The sequence below is a fragment of the Eptesicus fuscus genome, chromosome 6 (genome assembly GCF_027574615.1).
Source record: "Eptesicus fuscus isolate TK198812 chromosome 6, DD_ASM_mEF_20220401, whole genome shotgun sequence".
Classification (NCBI taxonomy): domain Eukaryota; kingdom Metazoa; phylum Chordata; class Mammalia; order Chiroptera; family Vespertilionidae; genus Eptesicus; species Eptesicus fuscus.
Window position 1 is genome coordinate 576,491 of NC_072478.1, and position 13,208 is coordinate 589,698.

The following is a 13,208-nucleotide window of genomic DNA, read 5'->3' on the forward strand; positions in this document are numbered from 1 at the left end:
CCTGGGAGGTCCCGGGTCAGGGCACGTGTGGGGCAGGGGTGCGGCCCGGCCTCGCTCACCTGGCCACTGGCTGATGTACAGTCATGTCCACAGGAGTCCCATCCCCCAGGCTCTGTGACAAGCCCGCCTGGCGGCCACTCTGTGAGCCACGGGGCGGGCAGCTGGGAACGGTTTGACCACCGCCTTGGGCCTGATCAGGCGGAGAGCCTGGGCTGGAGGCTGTTTTTGGGGGTGGTTTCCAGCTCACTTGCGTCGGGTTAATCATCGGTCTGTCTGTTGGGAAGCAGAACGTTCCGGCAACCCCAGGGGCAGGGCGTGTGCCCTCAGGCTCGCTCTGCCCATCTCGTTCAGGCGTGAACCGTGCCGTGGGGGCAGTGCCCTTGGAGGCCCGGGCGGCCCGGGGGCAGGAGTGTGGGTGGCTCATTCTCCGAGCAGAAAGAGAGACAGCCATCACATGACCTCACTCATATGTGGGATCTAATGAACCAACAAATAAACTGATGGTCAGAGGGAGACCAGAGACACAGAAGCATGGGCAGACTGAGGAACCTCCGAGGGAAGGCGGGGGAGAGATCAACCAAAGACCTTGTGGGTGTCTACGCATGACCCATGGACCAGACAAGGGGGGGAGGGACTGGGGGGGAGGGCTGGGAGAGGTTAACGGAAAAAGGAGACCTATGTAATACTTCCGACAAAAAAGATTAAAAAAATGAAGAAAACCTGAATTTCCTGTGCCCTTCACCTAAATAAAATAATGTTAACATTTTCCTTTAAAAAAGAAAGCAAGTGCTCTCCTGGGAAGGACAGCTCCCCGTGTGGAGGGGGCGGGGGAGGGGCCGCCGTCAATCGTGCGTCCGGGGCAGGCCGGCTTCCTAACAGACCTCTGCGGGTTCTTTTCAGGGAAGTCCGCCCCAGACGTTACCACGTCTCAGAGGCTGAGAGGGGTGGCCATTGCGAACCTGCAAATAAAGTTTCGATTTGTCATCCTTAAGATTTAAAGCTTTTATTTTGTTAATCCTCCGGAGGGTCTTCTTTCCATTGACTTTTGGGGGAAGTCTGTGAGCGCAGTCATGACCGTGGAAACCGGACAGTCTGTGAAGTTGGAAGCGCCCCTGCCAGTGCCACGGGGGCCCGTTGTGGTCCCCGTGTCTTAAACCTGAGAAGGGGCTGTGGGCGCCTCTGGGCTTAAGCGATCACAGAGGCAACTGTCTGCTCTGCTGGAGCGGGGTCGCGGGGTCGCGGGGTCACCAGCACACGTGGGTTCCTGTGAGGGGGCGCAGCGCGAGGGGCCTTCTCTGGGTAACACAGATGCTCTCCGTGGAGACAGCGGCGCCGCCGGCCCTGGAGTCCGTGTGTACAGCAGTGGCTCCCAGGCGAAAAGCACAACAACACCCCGCCCCCCGCTGGCCGGCATAGCTGGCCGGGTGGGTGTAAAAATAGCCGCAGCTGGGCCGGAGGTGGGCGCTGAGCGGCCTGCAGTTGCTGGGTCCCCGTCCTCCTGGCACCAGCCGGTCGGCCACATGGGGAGACCCAGGGCGGGGTGTGCAGGGCCGCGGGGCAGGGGAGCCGGGGGCCATCTGCAAGGACTGTCCCCCGGGGGGCCCAGGACCGAGCGCGGGGGGCGGGGGCGGGCCCACTGACCCGGAGCTGTGCAGGGCGATGGGCAATGCTGCTCTCTGCCCCTCGTGCCACGCCAGCAAGAGCGTGAAGGCCCCGGGGCACTGGCAGGAGGCAGACAGAGCCCCCGACTACTACGGCTGCCCCAGCGAGGACGCCCCGGAGCTGGGGGCGCGGGTAAGTGCTGAGCAGACAGGGCGGAGGAGTCAGGGCCTAGCGGACCTCATTGGTCAGGTCCCTGCGCGTCCTGGGAGGGAGTAACCTGGTGTGACGCAGCGATCGGTCACCTGGGCGCTGAGTCAGCAGCTGGCGCTCCCCGCACGCTGCGGCACCACAGGTCTCGCTTCTGGTTTCGCTGGGCAGTGCCGTTTGGGGATAAGCAGCTATGCCGTCTCTTCAAGGTGAAGTTTTCTCCAAAGCTGAGCCTGTGTGTGACTGTGGACAGGTTTATACACGGACCCACGTTTCGCTGCAGGTTCTGCGCCCTGTATGGATCATGCTGGTTCCCGCTGCTTTTCTGAGCACGTGCTCACTGGAAACTCCAGCTTCATCCCGTAAGGACTTATTTTTTTGTATATATATTTTTTATTTCAGAGAGGAAGGGAGAGGGAGAGAGAGACAGAAACATCAATGATGAGAGAGAATCATGCATCGGCTGCCTCCTGCAGGCCCCCGACTGGGGATGGAGCCCACAACCTGGACATGTGCCCTGACTGGGGATTGAACCCTGACCTCCTGGTTCATAGGTCGATGCTCAGCCACTGAGCCACGCCGACCGGGCCATAAATACGTCTAATATTTGACTAACTCCAGTGAAAGGCCTTTACATGCTGTCTGATCGTGATGATACTATTCTGTGAAGAGGCTTAAAACTTGAGCAATCACATGTTGAAGTTAACTTTCAGATTTGAATAATTCAGAGTCGGTCTGTTCCTTAAATGGCTCCAAAGACCTATTGCTGTTTTTTGTTTTGTTTTTTTACTGTCGGGCGAGGCCAGGACCTTCCTGAAACAGCTTGATTTTCCCGTTCGCTGGAGAGTGACGTGTGTCTGTGATCCGCCAGGAGCCGGACTTTGGGCTCATTGCAGGTTACTTACTTTGGAGCGAAACCACGAGCTCGGAAAGGGCCACGCTAGGCCAGGGGCTGTGTTCAGAGCATCCCTCTGGCAGCCAGCAGCCCACCTGGAGGCAGATGCAGTCCTGGGTCCCGGGACAGCAGGGAGAGAAAGTGCACCCTAATTGCCAGCCCACCATGAGCGAGATGGGCAGCTGTGGGGGGCGCAGTGGGGGTCCAGAGCCGTGTCATGGCCGGGACGCAGCACGGACAGTGACGGGCCACCTCACAGGGACAGCTCCACCTCCGGGTTGCAGACATCACAGCTTGCAGCCCTGTGGGCTGGCCGCAGACTCAGCCTTGGGGTCAGCAGCAACACTGGCCTCTATCCGGGGAAAGCCCTCCGATCAGGGCGGGTTCGGGAGAGTCCATCCCGCTGCGGTGTGTGTATCAGAAGCTCCACGTCTTTGCCATGCCTCCGGAGTGCCCAGCACCTCGCAGAGGCTCAGTAAGCGTTTCTGGGAAACACGACTACATTAGCGACCAGGGAATCATCACGTAGCACATCGAGTTGTGGGCCTTTGCCGGCTGCAGGAGATCAGTCTCCCAAAGAGACCAGAGGCTCTGAGATTTAAACAGAGGTACAGGCGCAGAAGGCATTCCTAAAACCGCTTAAAGCGCTTGGCGACTAAGACGCTTTCATTGTAACCTTCTGCTCAAAACAGGCATGCACCCATTCCGAGTGCTGTGGGTGGCACTTGCATGAAACATATCCTATGTAATAATCCTATGTAATAAAGAGGCAATATGCAAATTGGCCATCACTCCAACACACAAGATGGCTGCCCCCATGTGGACACAAGATGGCCAGCAGGGAAGGGAAGTTGGGAGGGACCAGGCCTGCAGGGGAGGGCAGTGAGGGGTGACCTGGCTGGCAGAGGAGGGGAGTTGGGGGTGACCAGGCCTGCAGGGGAGGGCAGTTGGCGGGGGGGATAGGCCTGCAGGGGAGGACAGTTGGGGGGGGACCAGGCCAGCAGAGGAGGGCAGTTGGGGGCAACCAGGCCTGTAGGGGACAGTTAGGGGCGACCAGTCCGGCAGGGGATGGGAGTTAGGGGCAATTGGGCCGGCAGGGGAGCAGTTAGGCATTGATCTGCCTGGCAGGGGAGTGGTTAGGGGGTGATCAGGTTGGCAGGCAGAAGCGGTTAGGGGCAATCAGGCAGGCAGGCAGGCAGGCAAGCGGTTGGGAGCCAGCAGTCCTGGATTGTGAGAGGGGTCCCATATTGGAGATGGTGCAGGCTGGGCTGAGGAACCCCTGCCCCCCCCCCCCCCCCCGTGCATGAATTGTGTGCACCGGGTCTCTAGTTATTCTATAAAGGAACATATATTTCCTGGGATTATTATTCTCTATAGCAAGTTGTACATAAAATGCAATGGTGGCCGGCCAGCATGACTCAGTGGTTGAGCATCGATCTATGAACCAGGAAGTCATGGTTCAATTCCCGGTGAGGGCACATGCTCGAGTTGCAGGCTCCATCCCCAGTGTGGGGCGTGCAGGAGGCAGCTGATCAGTGATTCTCTCTCATCATTGATGTTTCTATCTCTCTCTCTCCCTCTCCCTTTCTCTCTAAAATTAATAAAAATACATTTAAAAAAAAAAAAATAAAATAATATGCAATAGTGGCATTTTAAAGAGATTCTGTGAAAGACTACGTTGTGAACACAGGAATAATCATCACACAAGCAGTCAGTATCTGATATGCTAGCCATGACACTTTCTTACAATGAAGCTCATCCCGAGCAAACATAATTACTTATCTGGACTGTGCAGTAGCCTCCATAGCCTTTCTTCTGCTCCGTTTAACGAGTTTAGTCCCACTCCGTCCAGCGGCTTGTCCAAGGTCACAGGGTGACGGAGCCCAGGACGCCCCTCCCCTGGAGTGAGCTGGCTTGGCGGCCACATTGCTTCCTTCCCACACGGACCTGCTGTAATGCTCACCCACTTCCCGTGGCTGTTTTGGGCTTAATGTGCTTTTAGCGGGTGAAACATGAAACCCATTTGCCGCAGGAAGTACCTGCTGCTGTTCCTGTGCCTCCATTCCCGACGAGAGGTCTCCCCCTGGAATGGGGGCGTCATCACAGCACGTCGGACCGTCCGCACTGTGACTGCTGCACTTCCCAGAGCTCACGCACCTCCTGCTTGTGCGGGCTCCTGCGACTCTGAGGGCACGGTTTGTGCCTTTCCTTAACCCGCGTCTGAGGGCGTGGGAATCAGTGTCTCTGAAGCGGAGTCACTTCCGTGTCTTTGAGCGAATGGACAGGTCCAGAGTAGAGGCCGTGAGCCACGAGAGTGGTTTTGATGAAGTGTAAATGTTGCCAACATCGCGTTTATTTTAAATGTTGGGCTGTTTTTTCCCTCTTTACCTACCTCAGTTATGAACGAGATACGGGGCGACTCCGGATTCTAGTGAAACAACTGCTCAGTAAACACATCCTGTCCTCAGTCTCGAAGTCTGCTCGTTTGCCCAGAAACACAGAAAGCGGCCTCTCGGGGCAGGAGTGATGGGTGAAAACGATGGGGAGACGGGTTAGGTTTGCGCTTTGTGTCTGGGTTGTTGGGCTGATGAGGGAGATGGGTGGGAAGCCCCGCCGCAGCCGTCCAGCAAAACACACGCTCGCAGGAAGGTTTGCGACGCTGTCCTTTCTGAAAACCACTTGTCACATCCAGTTTCCCCAGGTTTATAAAAGGAGAAAGAGTGTTTTATCAGAAATAAAAGACATTCAACAGCTTCCTATGAAGAAGGTATGTGCTTCACACATGCATCCATGTATCTATGACGCATCGTTATTTCCTTTAAAAAATGGCTCCTCAGTCCTGGGCGGTGGGCTCAGTGGTTAGAGTGTCGGCCCCGTTCCCTGGCCCAGGGCAGGGTGCGTGTCTCTCTCTCATCAATATTTCTCTCTCTCTCTCCCCTCCCTCCCACTCTCTCTAAAAATCAATGGAAAAAGTACCTTCGGGTGAGGATTAACAAACAAATAACCCTCCACAGTTTCACACCTCATTTAATTCCTGCCCCGAGCCCTGGAGGGACGCCGCTCCCTCCCCACCTGCCGCCCCCCCCCCCGTGCCCGCCTGCGGGGTGTTAGGACGCGTTCTTGTTTTTCTACCCTCAGGTACCAGGGCAGGACGAGGTCGGGAAGAGTTTAAGAGGGAATTTTCTTCCTCAGCGCTGTGGGGGGCGGGGGCCATGCCCCACCTGTGGGCTCGGCGTGAGTCCCCGTCGCAGTCAGAGCCCTGGGCAGCAGGGCCACCCGGTGGGGACGCGGGCAGCAGAGCAGGGGAGGCTGGGGGACATGTGCTGTGATGCTCCCCAGAGCCTCAGTTTCCCCGTCCTGCACTTTCCAGTGGGCACCGCCGGAGACACCATCTCCTGGGGAAGCACTTTCCCTCCGGACACGTAGCTTTTAACTTCTGTGCACCAGCGGGAAGCACGCGGGAGGCCGCTGTGTCTCGCCGCCATCCCGTCCCGGGTCCTCCTCTCTCTGGGGCCGGAGGCCGCAGCCCGAGGGGGTCACCCCGAGCCCCGTGCGAAGCTGTCATCAGACTGACCGTGTGGGCGGCGGGCGCCGTGCCCTGCAGACCGTCACCGCCAAGGCATACGTCCTGAAGCCTACTTCTCACCTTGTTCTTGGGATCTGTGTTCTGGACCCTCTGCTCGCCTTCGCACTTGGACGTGAATTTACAGTGCGTTTCCTCACTTTGGGAAAACGGAGCCTCGTAGCGGGTTCTGGGCGAATCCGGCCGACGGGGCGGCCGGGCGGCTCAGCGCTGCCTGTGCCCTGGCCCCTGGCCCTGGGCCGTGGGACGTTCTGGGGAAAAGCCCTCGGTGGCTGCACCGCGACCTGCTTCTACTCGGTAGAATTTTGACTCAGAACAGAGAAAAGCAGTTTGAAAACTTGTGATTTTCAGCAGCAAAAGCAGCCCTGGATGCCACCCAGGCCCGGAGAAGGCTCCGAGAGGTCCCTCGGGTGTTCCTGGGGGGCCGGAAGCCTCAGACCCCGGCCCCTCACCCTGCACAGCGGGGTGCCCATGATTCCTCCCTCGGGGGCCAGGTGCTCCCGTCTCTGCCTGTTCGTGTTGTGCTTGTAGAGGCCACGGAGCGGCCTGGGCCAGGTTCCTGGCTTCCATCTGACCTGAGTTTCCGCGCAGACACACCCGGCTGGCCTGATGGGTGGGCGCACCATGACCCCCCACCCTGGGGAGGCCTCTGGAAGAGCCTGTCTCTGCAGATCGCCTCTCCAGTGCGAGTGCGGCCGGTAGGGGCGCGGGCGGTCGGCGGGGCCTCAGCTCAGCAAGTGCCGTGATTGGCGGGTACCTGAGCCCGGAGCGCGACCGTGTCACACAAGCCCATGAACCGGCAGCTCACAGGTGGCGTCCGGGTGACTTGGCTCTGACGCTCTGAGGCCGGGAAACGCGCTCAATTGCGCGTGGGTCCCCCCCCTCTCCCCCAAGTGCTGTGGATCCTGGCCTCTCTCAGCCTCCTCCTCGCCTGAGACGTGATAGGGTTGCAATCGTCTCCTTCCTGGTGTGTCACCGTGAGTGGAGTGACGGAACGCAGGACCCCTCGCTCCCACGGCCCCAGTGAGCGCGCAGTGAGCGTCCCTGTAACCATCGAGCCTCGGACCCAAGCTGGAAGCATTTTCTAGGCACAATCTCCTCTTAACATGTGTTTAATTTATTTCCTAAGTTATGCTTGGTGTCTGATGTCCTTTAGTCTAAGGCACACACCCTAGCGATTAGACATTGACGTACGGCACCTAGATTTATTTTTAAGAACTACCTTTGGGAAATAGCATTGTCATACTTTCTCTCTGTGGCTGCCCCATGTCACTCGTTTGTGTTGTTCTACAGTAAATCACGTGTCCTGTGAGGTGTTGCCATCCACACAGGTTTAGGTTTCACTGCTGCGTGCTGTGGCCAGAATCCCGCAGGTGGGAAACCTCCCAGGAATTTAGGGTTCGCTGCAAACTGAAACATAACGTCCCAGGTGGGCGCTTGTCCATGAGTCACAGCTCGGTCACTGCGCGTCTCAGGTGTGCTAAGGGGTGCTCAGGAGGGCTCGGGGGTGCTCAGGTGTGCCCGGGGGTGCTCAGGTGTGCCCGGGGGTGCTCAGGTGTGCTCGGGGGTGCTCAGGAGTGCCCGGGGGTGCTCAGGAGTGCCCGGGGGTGCTCAGGAGGGCTCGGGGTGCTCAGGTGTACTTGGGGGTGCTCAGGTGTGCCCGGGGGTGCTCAGGTGTACTTAGGGGTGCTCAGGTGTACTTGGGGGTGCTCAGGTGTGCTCGGGGGTGCTCAGGAGGGCTCGGGGGTGCTCAGGTGTGCCCGGGGGTGCTCAGGTGTGCTCGGGGGTGCTCAGGTGTGCCCGGGGGTGCTCAGGAGTGCCCGGGGGTGCTCAGGTGTACTTGGGGGTGCTCAGGTGTACTTGGGGGTGCTCAGGAGTGCTCGGGGGTGCTCAGGAGTGCCCGGGGGTGCTCAGGTGTACTTGGGGGTGCTCAGGTGTGCCCGGGGGTGCTCAGGTGTACTTGGGGGTGCTCAGGTGTGCTCGGGGGTGCTCAGGTGTGCTTGGGGGTGCTCAGGAGGGCTCGGGGGTGCTCAGGTGTGTCCGGGGGTGCTCAGGAGTGCTCGGGGGTGCTGGGGTGCTCAGTCACTGCTCAGGTGTGCCCGGGGGTGCTGGGGTGCTCGGGGTTGTCATGGGCACAGCCCTGAGGGCGAAGGGGACGGTGGGCACTGGGCACACCCTGGTCCTGTCTAAAGAGCTGATCTGATCCCAGACAGCAGACTCGGGCACCGTCACCTGGGCAGGGCACCCGAGACCGAATAGGAGGCCCGTGTGGCACGTGGGTGAACGTGAGGCGGTTTAGTCCTGGGGTTCGGTCTCCACCTGTGAGTCCTGTGCGCCCAGGGCTTCTCGTGGGAGAAACCGCTCGAGTCTCGCTCTCCGCGTCCCCGTAGCCCCCGGGAACCCAGGGGGAAGCACGCGCCCCGCCTAGCCCGTTGTCCGGGGCGGCAGTGCCGGGCGGAGGGCCGCCTCCCCCGGGGCCCCCTCTTTAGCTGCCCCCGCTCTGGGGGCCGTGGGAATCGCACCGACGCGTGAGGTTCTCGGGCCCCTGCCGGGTTCTTCCCCTCCGGGACATCAGGCGTGAGAGCCCGTGAGGGGCCCTCCCGGGGAGGGTGGGGGAGGGGGGGCCAGCGGTCCTCCTGCTCAGGGTGGAGGGGAGCGTGGGGGAGGCGAGGACCCAGAAAGCAGCCTCCCCGGGGACCAGCCTCCCCCGTTCAGGGTGTGTCAGGGGCCAGAATTCTGTCTGATACTGAGAGAGAGGAAGGGAGAGGGAGAGAGGTGGAAACATCAGTGATGAGACAGGAACTTCATGGATCGGCTGCCTCCTGCACGCCCCACACGGGATCGAGCCCGCCACCCGGGCATGTGCCCTGACCGGGAATCGAACCAGTGACCTCCTGGCTCCTGGGTTGACGCCCAACCACTGAGCCATGCTGGCCTGGCTGAAATCAAATCTCGTTTTCCCCGAATCGCTGGGGACACAGCATTGCCAGGGCCCAGGCCACACCTCTGAGGGCCGCCCTCGGGGCCTCTGCTCCTGGAGACGGGACAGGTGGCCGCTGGTGACCACACCCAGACCCTCTGAAAGACAGGCCGGGCCGAGGATGAGGCGGCCGGTGGCTCTGAGTCTTTTAGGCCCCGATTCCGTCAGCTGGACGCGAGGCTCCGCCTACAGCCGGGGCACCTGCCACACTGAGCAGCACAGGCATGGGGGCGCGGGGAATCCGTCTTCACGTGTGACCGGCATTTTCGTTTTCGTGTCTATACCCTGACACCGCCGAGTGCGGGTCCCTGGATGCTGATGTCCTCGAACTCCCCAGGAATACCGGAAGGTCCCGCCCCACGCAGGGCCCCTGCTCCGTGCTGGGAACTGGGCACAGACACACGGCAGAGAGGCCTCCACGTGTAGGGCCTTTGGTTGTGATCCGGTCAGTGGCTCACGCAGGGTCCTCTCCTTCTCCCGCAGTCGGACAGCAATGCCAGCTTCCTGCGTGCGGCCCGCGCCGGCAACCTGGACAAGGTGGTGGAGTTCCTGAAGGGCGGCGTGGACATCAACACCTGCAACCAGGTAGGCGCTCGGGGAGCGGGCCCGGGACACGCCTCCGGGCGTCGTCACGGCCCAGGCTGAGTTTCCTGTGGGGGACCCAGGCTTACGCAGGCCAGTTCCCCCCTAGCCGACGTCTGCGGCCTCAGACACGCGTGTCTAGGCTGAGGCTGCTGGGAAAGGAGGTCGGCAGTGGCCGTCGGCGGTCAGTCTGTCTGCGACCCGATCGGCCGTCTGGCTGGACGCAGTGTGGATGCAGAATGATGTTCTCGTCCCATTTGGCACCGGCCAGGCACCAGGCCGGCTCCTTATTCCTCTGCTGCAGCCTTGCACGCCGGGTCACGCTGCTGCCGACGGGGATAGAGAAAGGAGAGGGTGAAATAAACGTCCCTCCCCCAACGTGTTTTAAAATGTGGATTAGAGTGAGAGAGGCTGAAGCCACTGGCTGAAGTGACGTGTCTGAAATCTATCCATGGTGTCCCGTCGACAGGGCTGTAGACAAAGCCCCCGTTTGGGACGGTGCTGGGTCGCAGGGGTGCGGAGGGTTCTGCGCTGACGGCCCGAGGTTTCCATGCCGGGAAGTTAAGGGTCGGTGCCTCCAGTGCTCTGTGGGGTGCGCTGAGCGTGGGTGATGCTGGTGTGTGCATGTGTGTGCACATGTGTATGTGTGTGTGCCTGTGTATATGTGTGTGCGTGTGCGTGCGCACGCTTGGAAGAGCTGCTGGGGAGGGGCAGTCCTGGCTGATTCTAAGTGAACGGAGGCGTCTTCTCTGACTTACGTGTGGCACGACAGGCCCCGTCACCGGTCCTGGGGTCACTCCCGTGGGGCCGAGGGGGCAGGGAGCTGGCGAGAGCCCCGGGTGGACGCTCAGGCTCCGCTGTTGCGCTCGCTGGGAGCTGCCACGTCCTTGGTCCCTGGCAGGAGGCCCGTGGGACCAGCGGTGCTTTTGTTTCCGCGTGGGTGAGACCGAGCCCTGGGTCTCCCCAGCTCAGCACTGGCCGGAACCGGCCTAAGTCCTTTGTCCCAAATATAAGATCATATCCTGTGTCTGCACCTCTTAATCATCTGATTTCCCACCACGAGTCTTATTGGCTATGTTTTCAGGGTCCTTCTGAACAAATAACTTGACCTTTAGGTACTAATTAGTTACTTTAATAGAGAAAGAGGATCCAAGTCCCCCGTGGGTGCACAAACCACTTCCACCAATGCCTCGGGGATTGAGTACGAGATGGTTTATAATTTTCACATGTTACCTTAGGTTTTTTAAAAGTATATTAAAAACATTCCCCCAGTTTTAATGTTAATTCATTAACTTTCTCAGTTTGCTAGAGAGTAGACAATGAAACCATCCGTTCTTTTAGGTAAAAATTATTCCAAAATGCCAGGGGGAGCCCGGGGAAGACAAAGTCACCTCAGCACACTGAGCCCCTCCCCCGAGGTATAGCCTGAAGATTTGATTGTAGGAAAGATCTCAGGGTGTTTTTAGAAAAAATAATTTCTCCGCAGAAAAGACTCCGTTTGCTTTATGACCAGAAACGTCTGAGTCCTCAGAGGTTGTTAGCGGCCTGACGTAATTCCCTCGCCGTGGCCACAGTCGCCAGCGCGTTCCAGAAGAGAACATGAGTGTGCGTGTGTGTGTGTGAGAAGGTAGCATGATGTCATGCGACCACACACAACGGAGACCAGAGGCTCCAGTCTAAGCTCGTTCTCCCTGTCAGAGTCATTACAACCCAGAAAGGGCCCTCTTTTAGAAATGTATGTGTTTCTGTTGACTTCAGAGGGGAAGGGAGAGGGGGAGAGAGACATCAGTGATGAGAGAGAGTCGTGGATCGGCTGAGTCCTGCACGCCCCACACTGGGGATTGGCCCGCAGCCTGAGCATGTGCCCTTGACTGGAATCAAACCCGGGACGCTTCAGTCCGCAGGCCGACACTCTATCCACTGAGCCACACCAGCCGGGGCCCAGAAAGTATCCTCCTCATCTCCAGCACAAGACAACAGGAATACGTTCCCCCTCCCCGCCCCAGGTGCCGTGTAGAGTATGAAATACGAACAAGGACTGTCTGTGGGCTGCGTGCCTCGTTGCCATCACTGCATGTAATTCACCAAGGATCAACAAGTTAAAATGGACCTGCACACAGAACAGGAGACTGTTCCTCGTCACCTGCGTTTGCTAGGATGACGTGAACTTGTCGTCTGGGGTCGGTCCTTGCTTATTGCTGTGCAGGAATGTACGTCAAGGAAGGAGCAGGGAACCAGGGACTCAGGTTAGCGAATTAGCTGCCGTGTAGCAGCTTTCTGCTGAGGGCTTCACACGTGGCCTTCCTGCAGAGACCAGCGCGGGAGGGAGGCCTCCGACCGGGTTTACAACGTAGACTCCAAGCCCGTGAGCAGTGAGGTGTCCCGGGGTCCCGGGTCCTGTCCGCTCCCCGGCCACGCTTCCTCCCACAGGAGAACACATCCGCCTGAGATGCCCGGGTCTGCCCGCAAAGTGTACAGCGGGGCCGCCTTCCGGGTCAGGCTCCAACCTCATTTGTAACATATATTTCTACTGATTTCAGAGAGGAAGGGAGAGGGGAGAGAGAGGAACATCCATGCTGAGAGAGAGGCATGGATCCGCTGCCTCCTGCACGCCCCGCACTGGGGATCGAGCCCACAACCTGGGCCTGTGCCCCGACCGGGAATCGAACTGTGACCTCCTGGCTCACAGTCCTGGTTCATAGGTCAACGCTCAAGCGCTGAGCCATGCTGGCCGGGCACTCCAGTCTCATTTCTAATCTCCCATTGCTCGTCTGAAACGAACTCGATTCACCGTAGGTGAGCGTGCTGGGTGGTAGAAGGGACCGTGAGGTCAGAGCGCGCCCGCCGGGACTGCTGCAGCCCCAGCCCCGTGACAGACAGGAAATGCCTCCCGAAGGGCAGCGAGGCAGCGCTGGGCGAAAGGATGGCTGCTCTTCACCAAGGGCAGGCTCAGAGCTCCCTGGGCATGGGGAGGAGAAGGAGTCACCCCGTTTTGCTGGTGAGCCGGAGATTGTGGGGGCGTTTCTCAATGCAGGCGGCGGGCGCACCGGCTCGCCAGAATACCGCTTGCGTGGGCGAGCCGAGGTTCCTGGACTGAAATGTGGGTGAACATATTTTTCTTTATAAAATTGCCTTATAGCTACTATGAGAATTTTCAAATTGAATCCAAAATTACCATTTGGTTTCAAATCACTTAAGGTTTATGGGGAAAATTCATAAATTTGGCACAAGACGATACATTTAACAAAAAACTTCACGTTTTCATTTTTCTTTTCCAAATGGCTACAAATCTGCTCAGTGTTACTTTCTTGGAAAGATTAAACTAGCAGCGTGCATGTCTTGTGAGCTCATTTCTTTCA

The 13,208-nt window shown here is 58.9% G+C and overlaps 1 protein-coding gene across 2 annotated transcripts in view; it reads left to right on the forward strand.

Moving 5' to 3' along the window:
• Positions 1-1,659: 1,659 nt before the first annotated feature.
• The window catches only part of ANK2 (ankyrin 2), a 139,993-nt gene continuing 128,444 nt past the window's right edge, over positions 1,660-13,208 (forward strand). For both annotated transcript variants that reach the window (XM_054717076.1, XM_054717075.1), the window contains exons 1-2: positions 1,660-1,794; positions 9,751-9,852. In XM_054717076.1, the coding sequence (XP_054573051.1) occupies positions 1,660-1,794; positions 9,751-9,852 (237 nt within the window). The remainder of the gene's footprint in view (positions 1,795-9,750; positions 9,853-13,208) is intronic.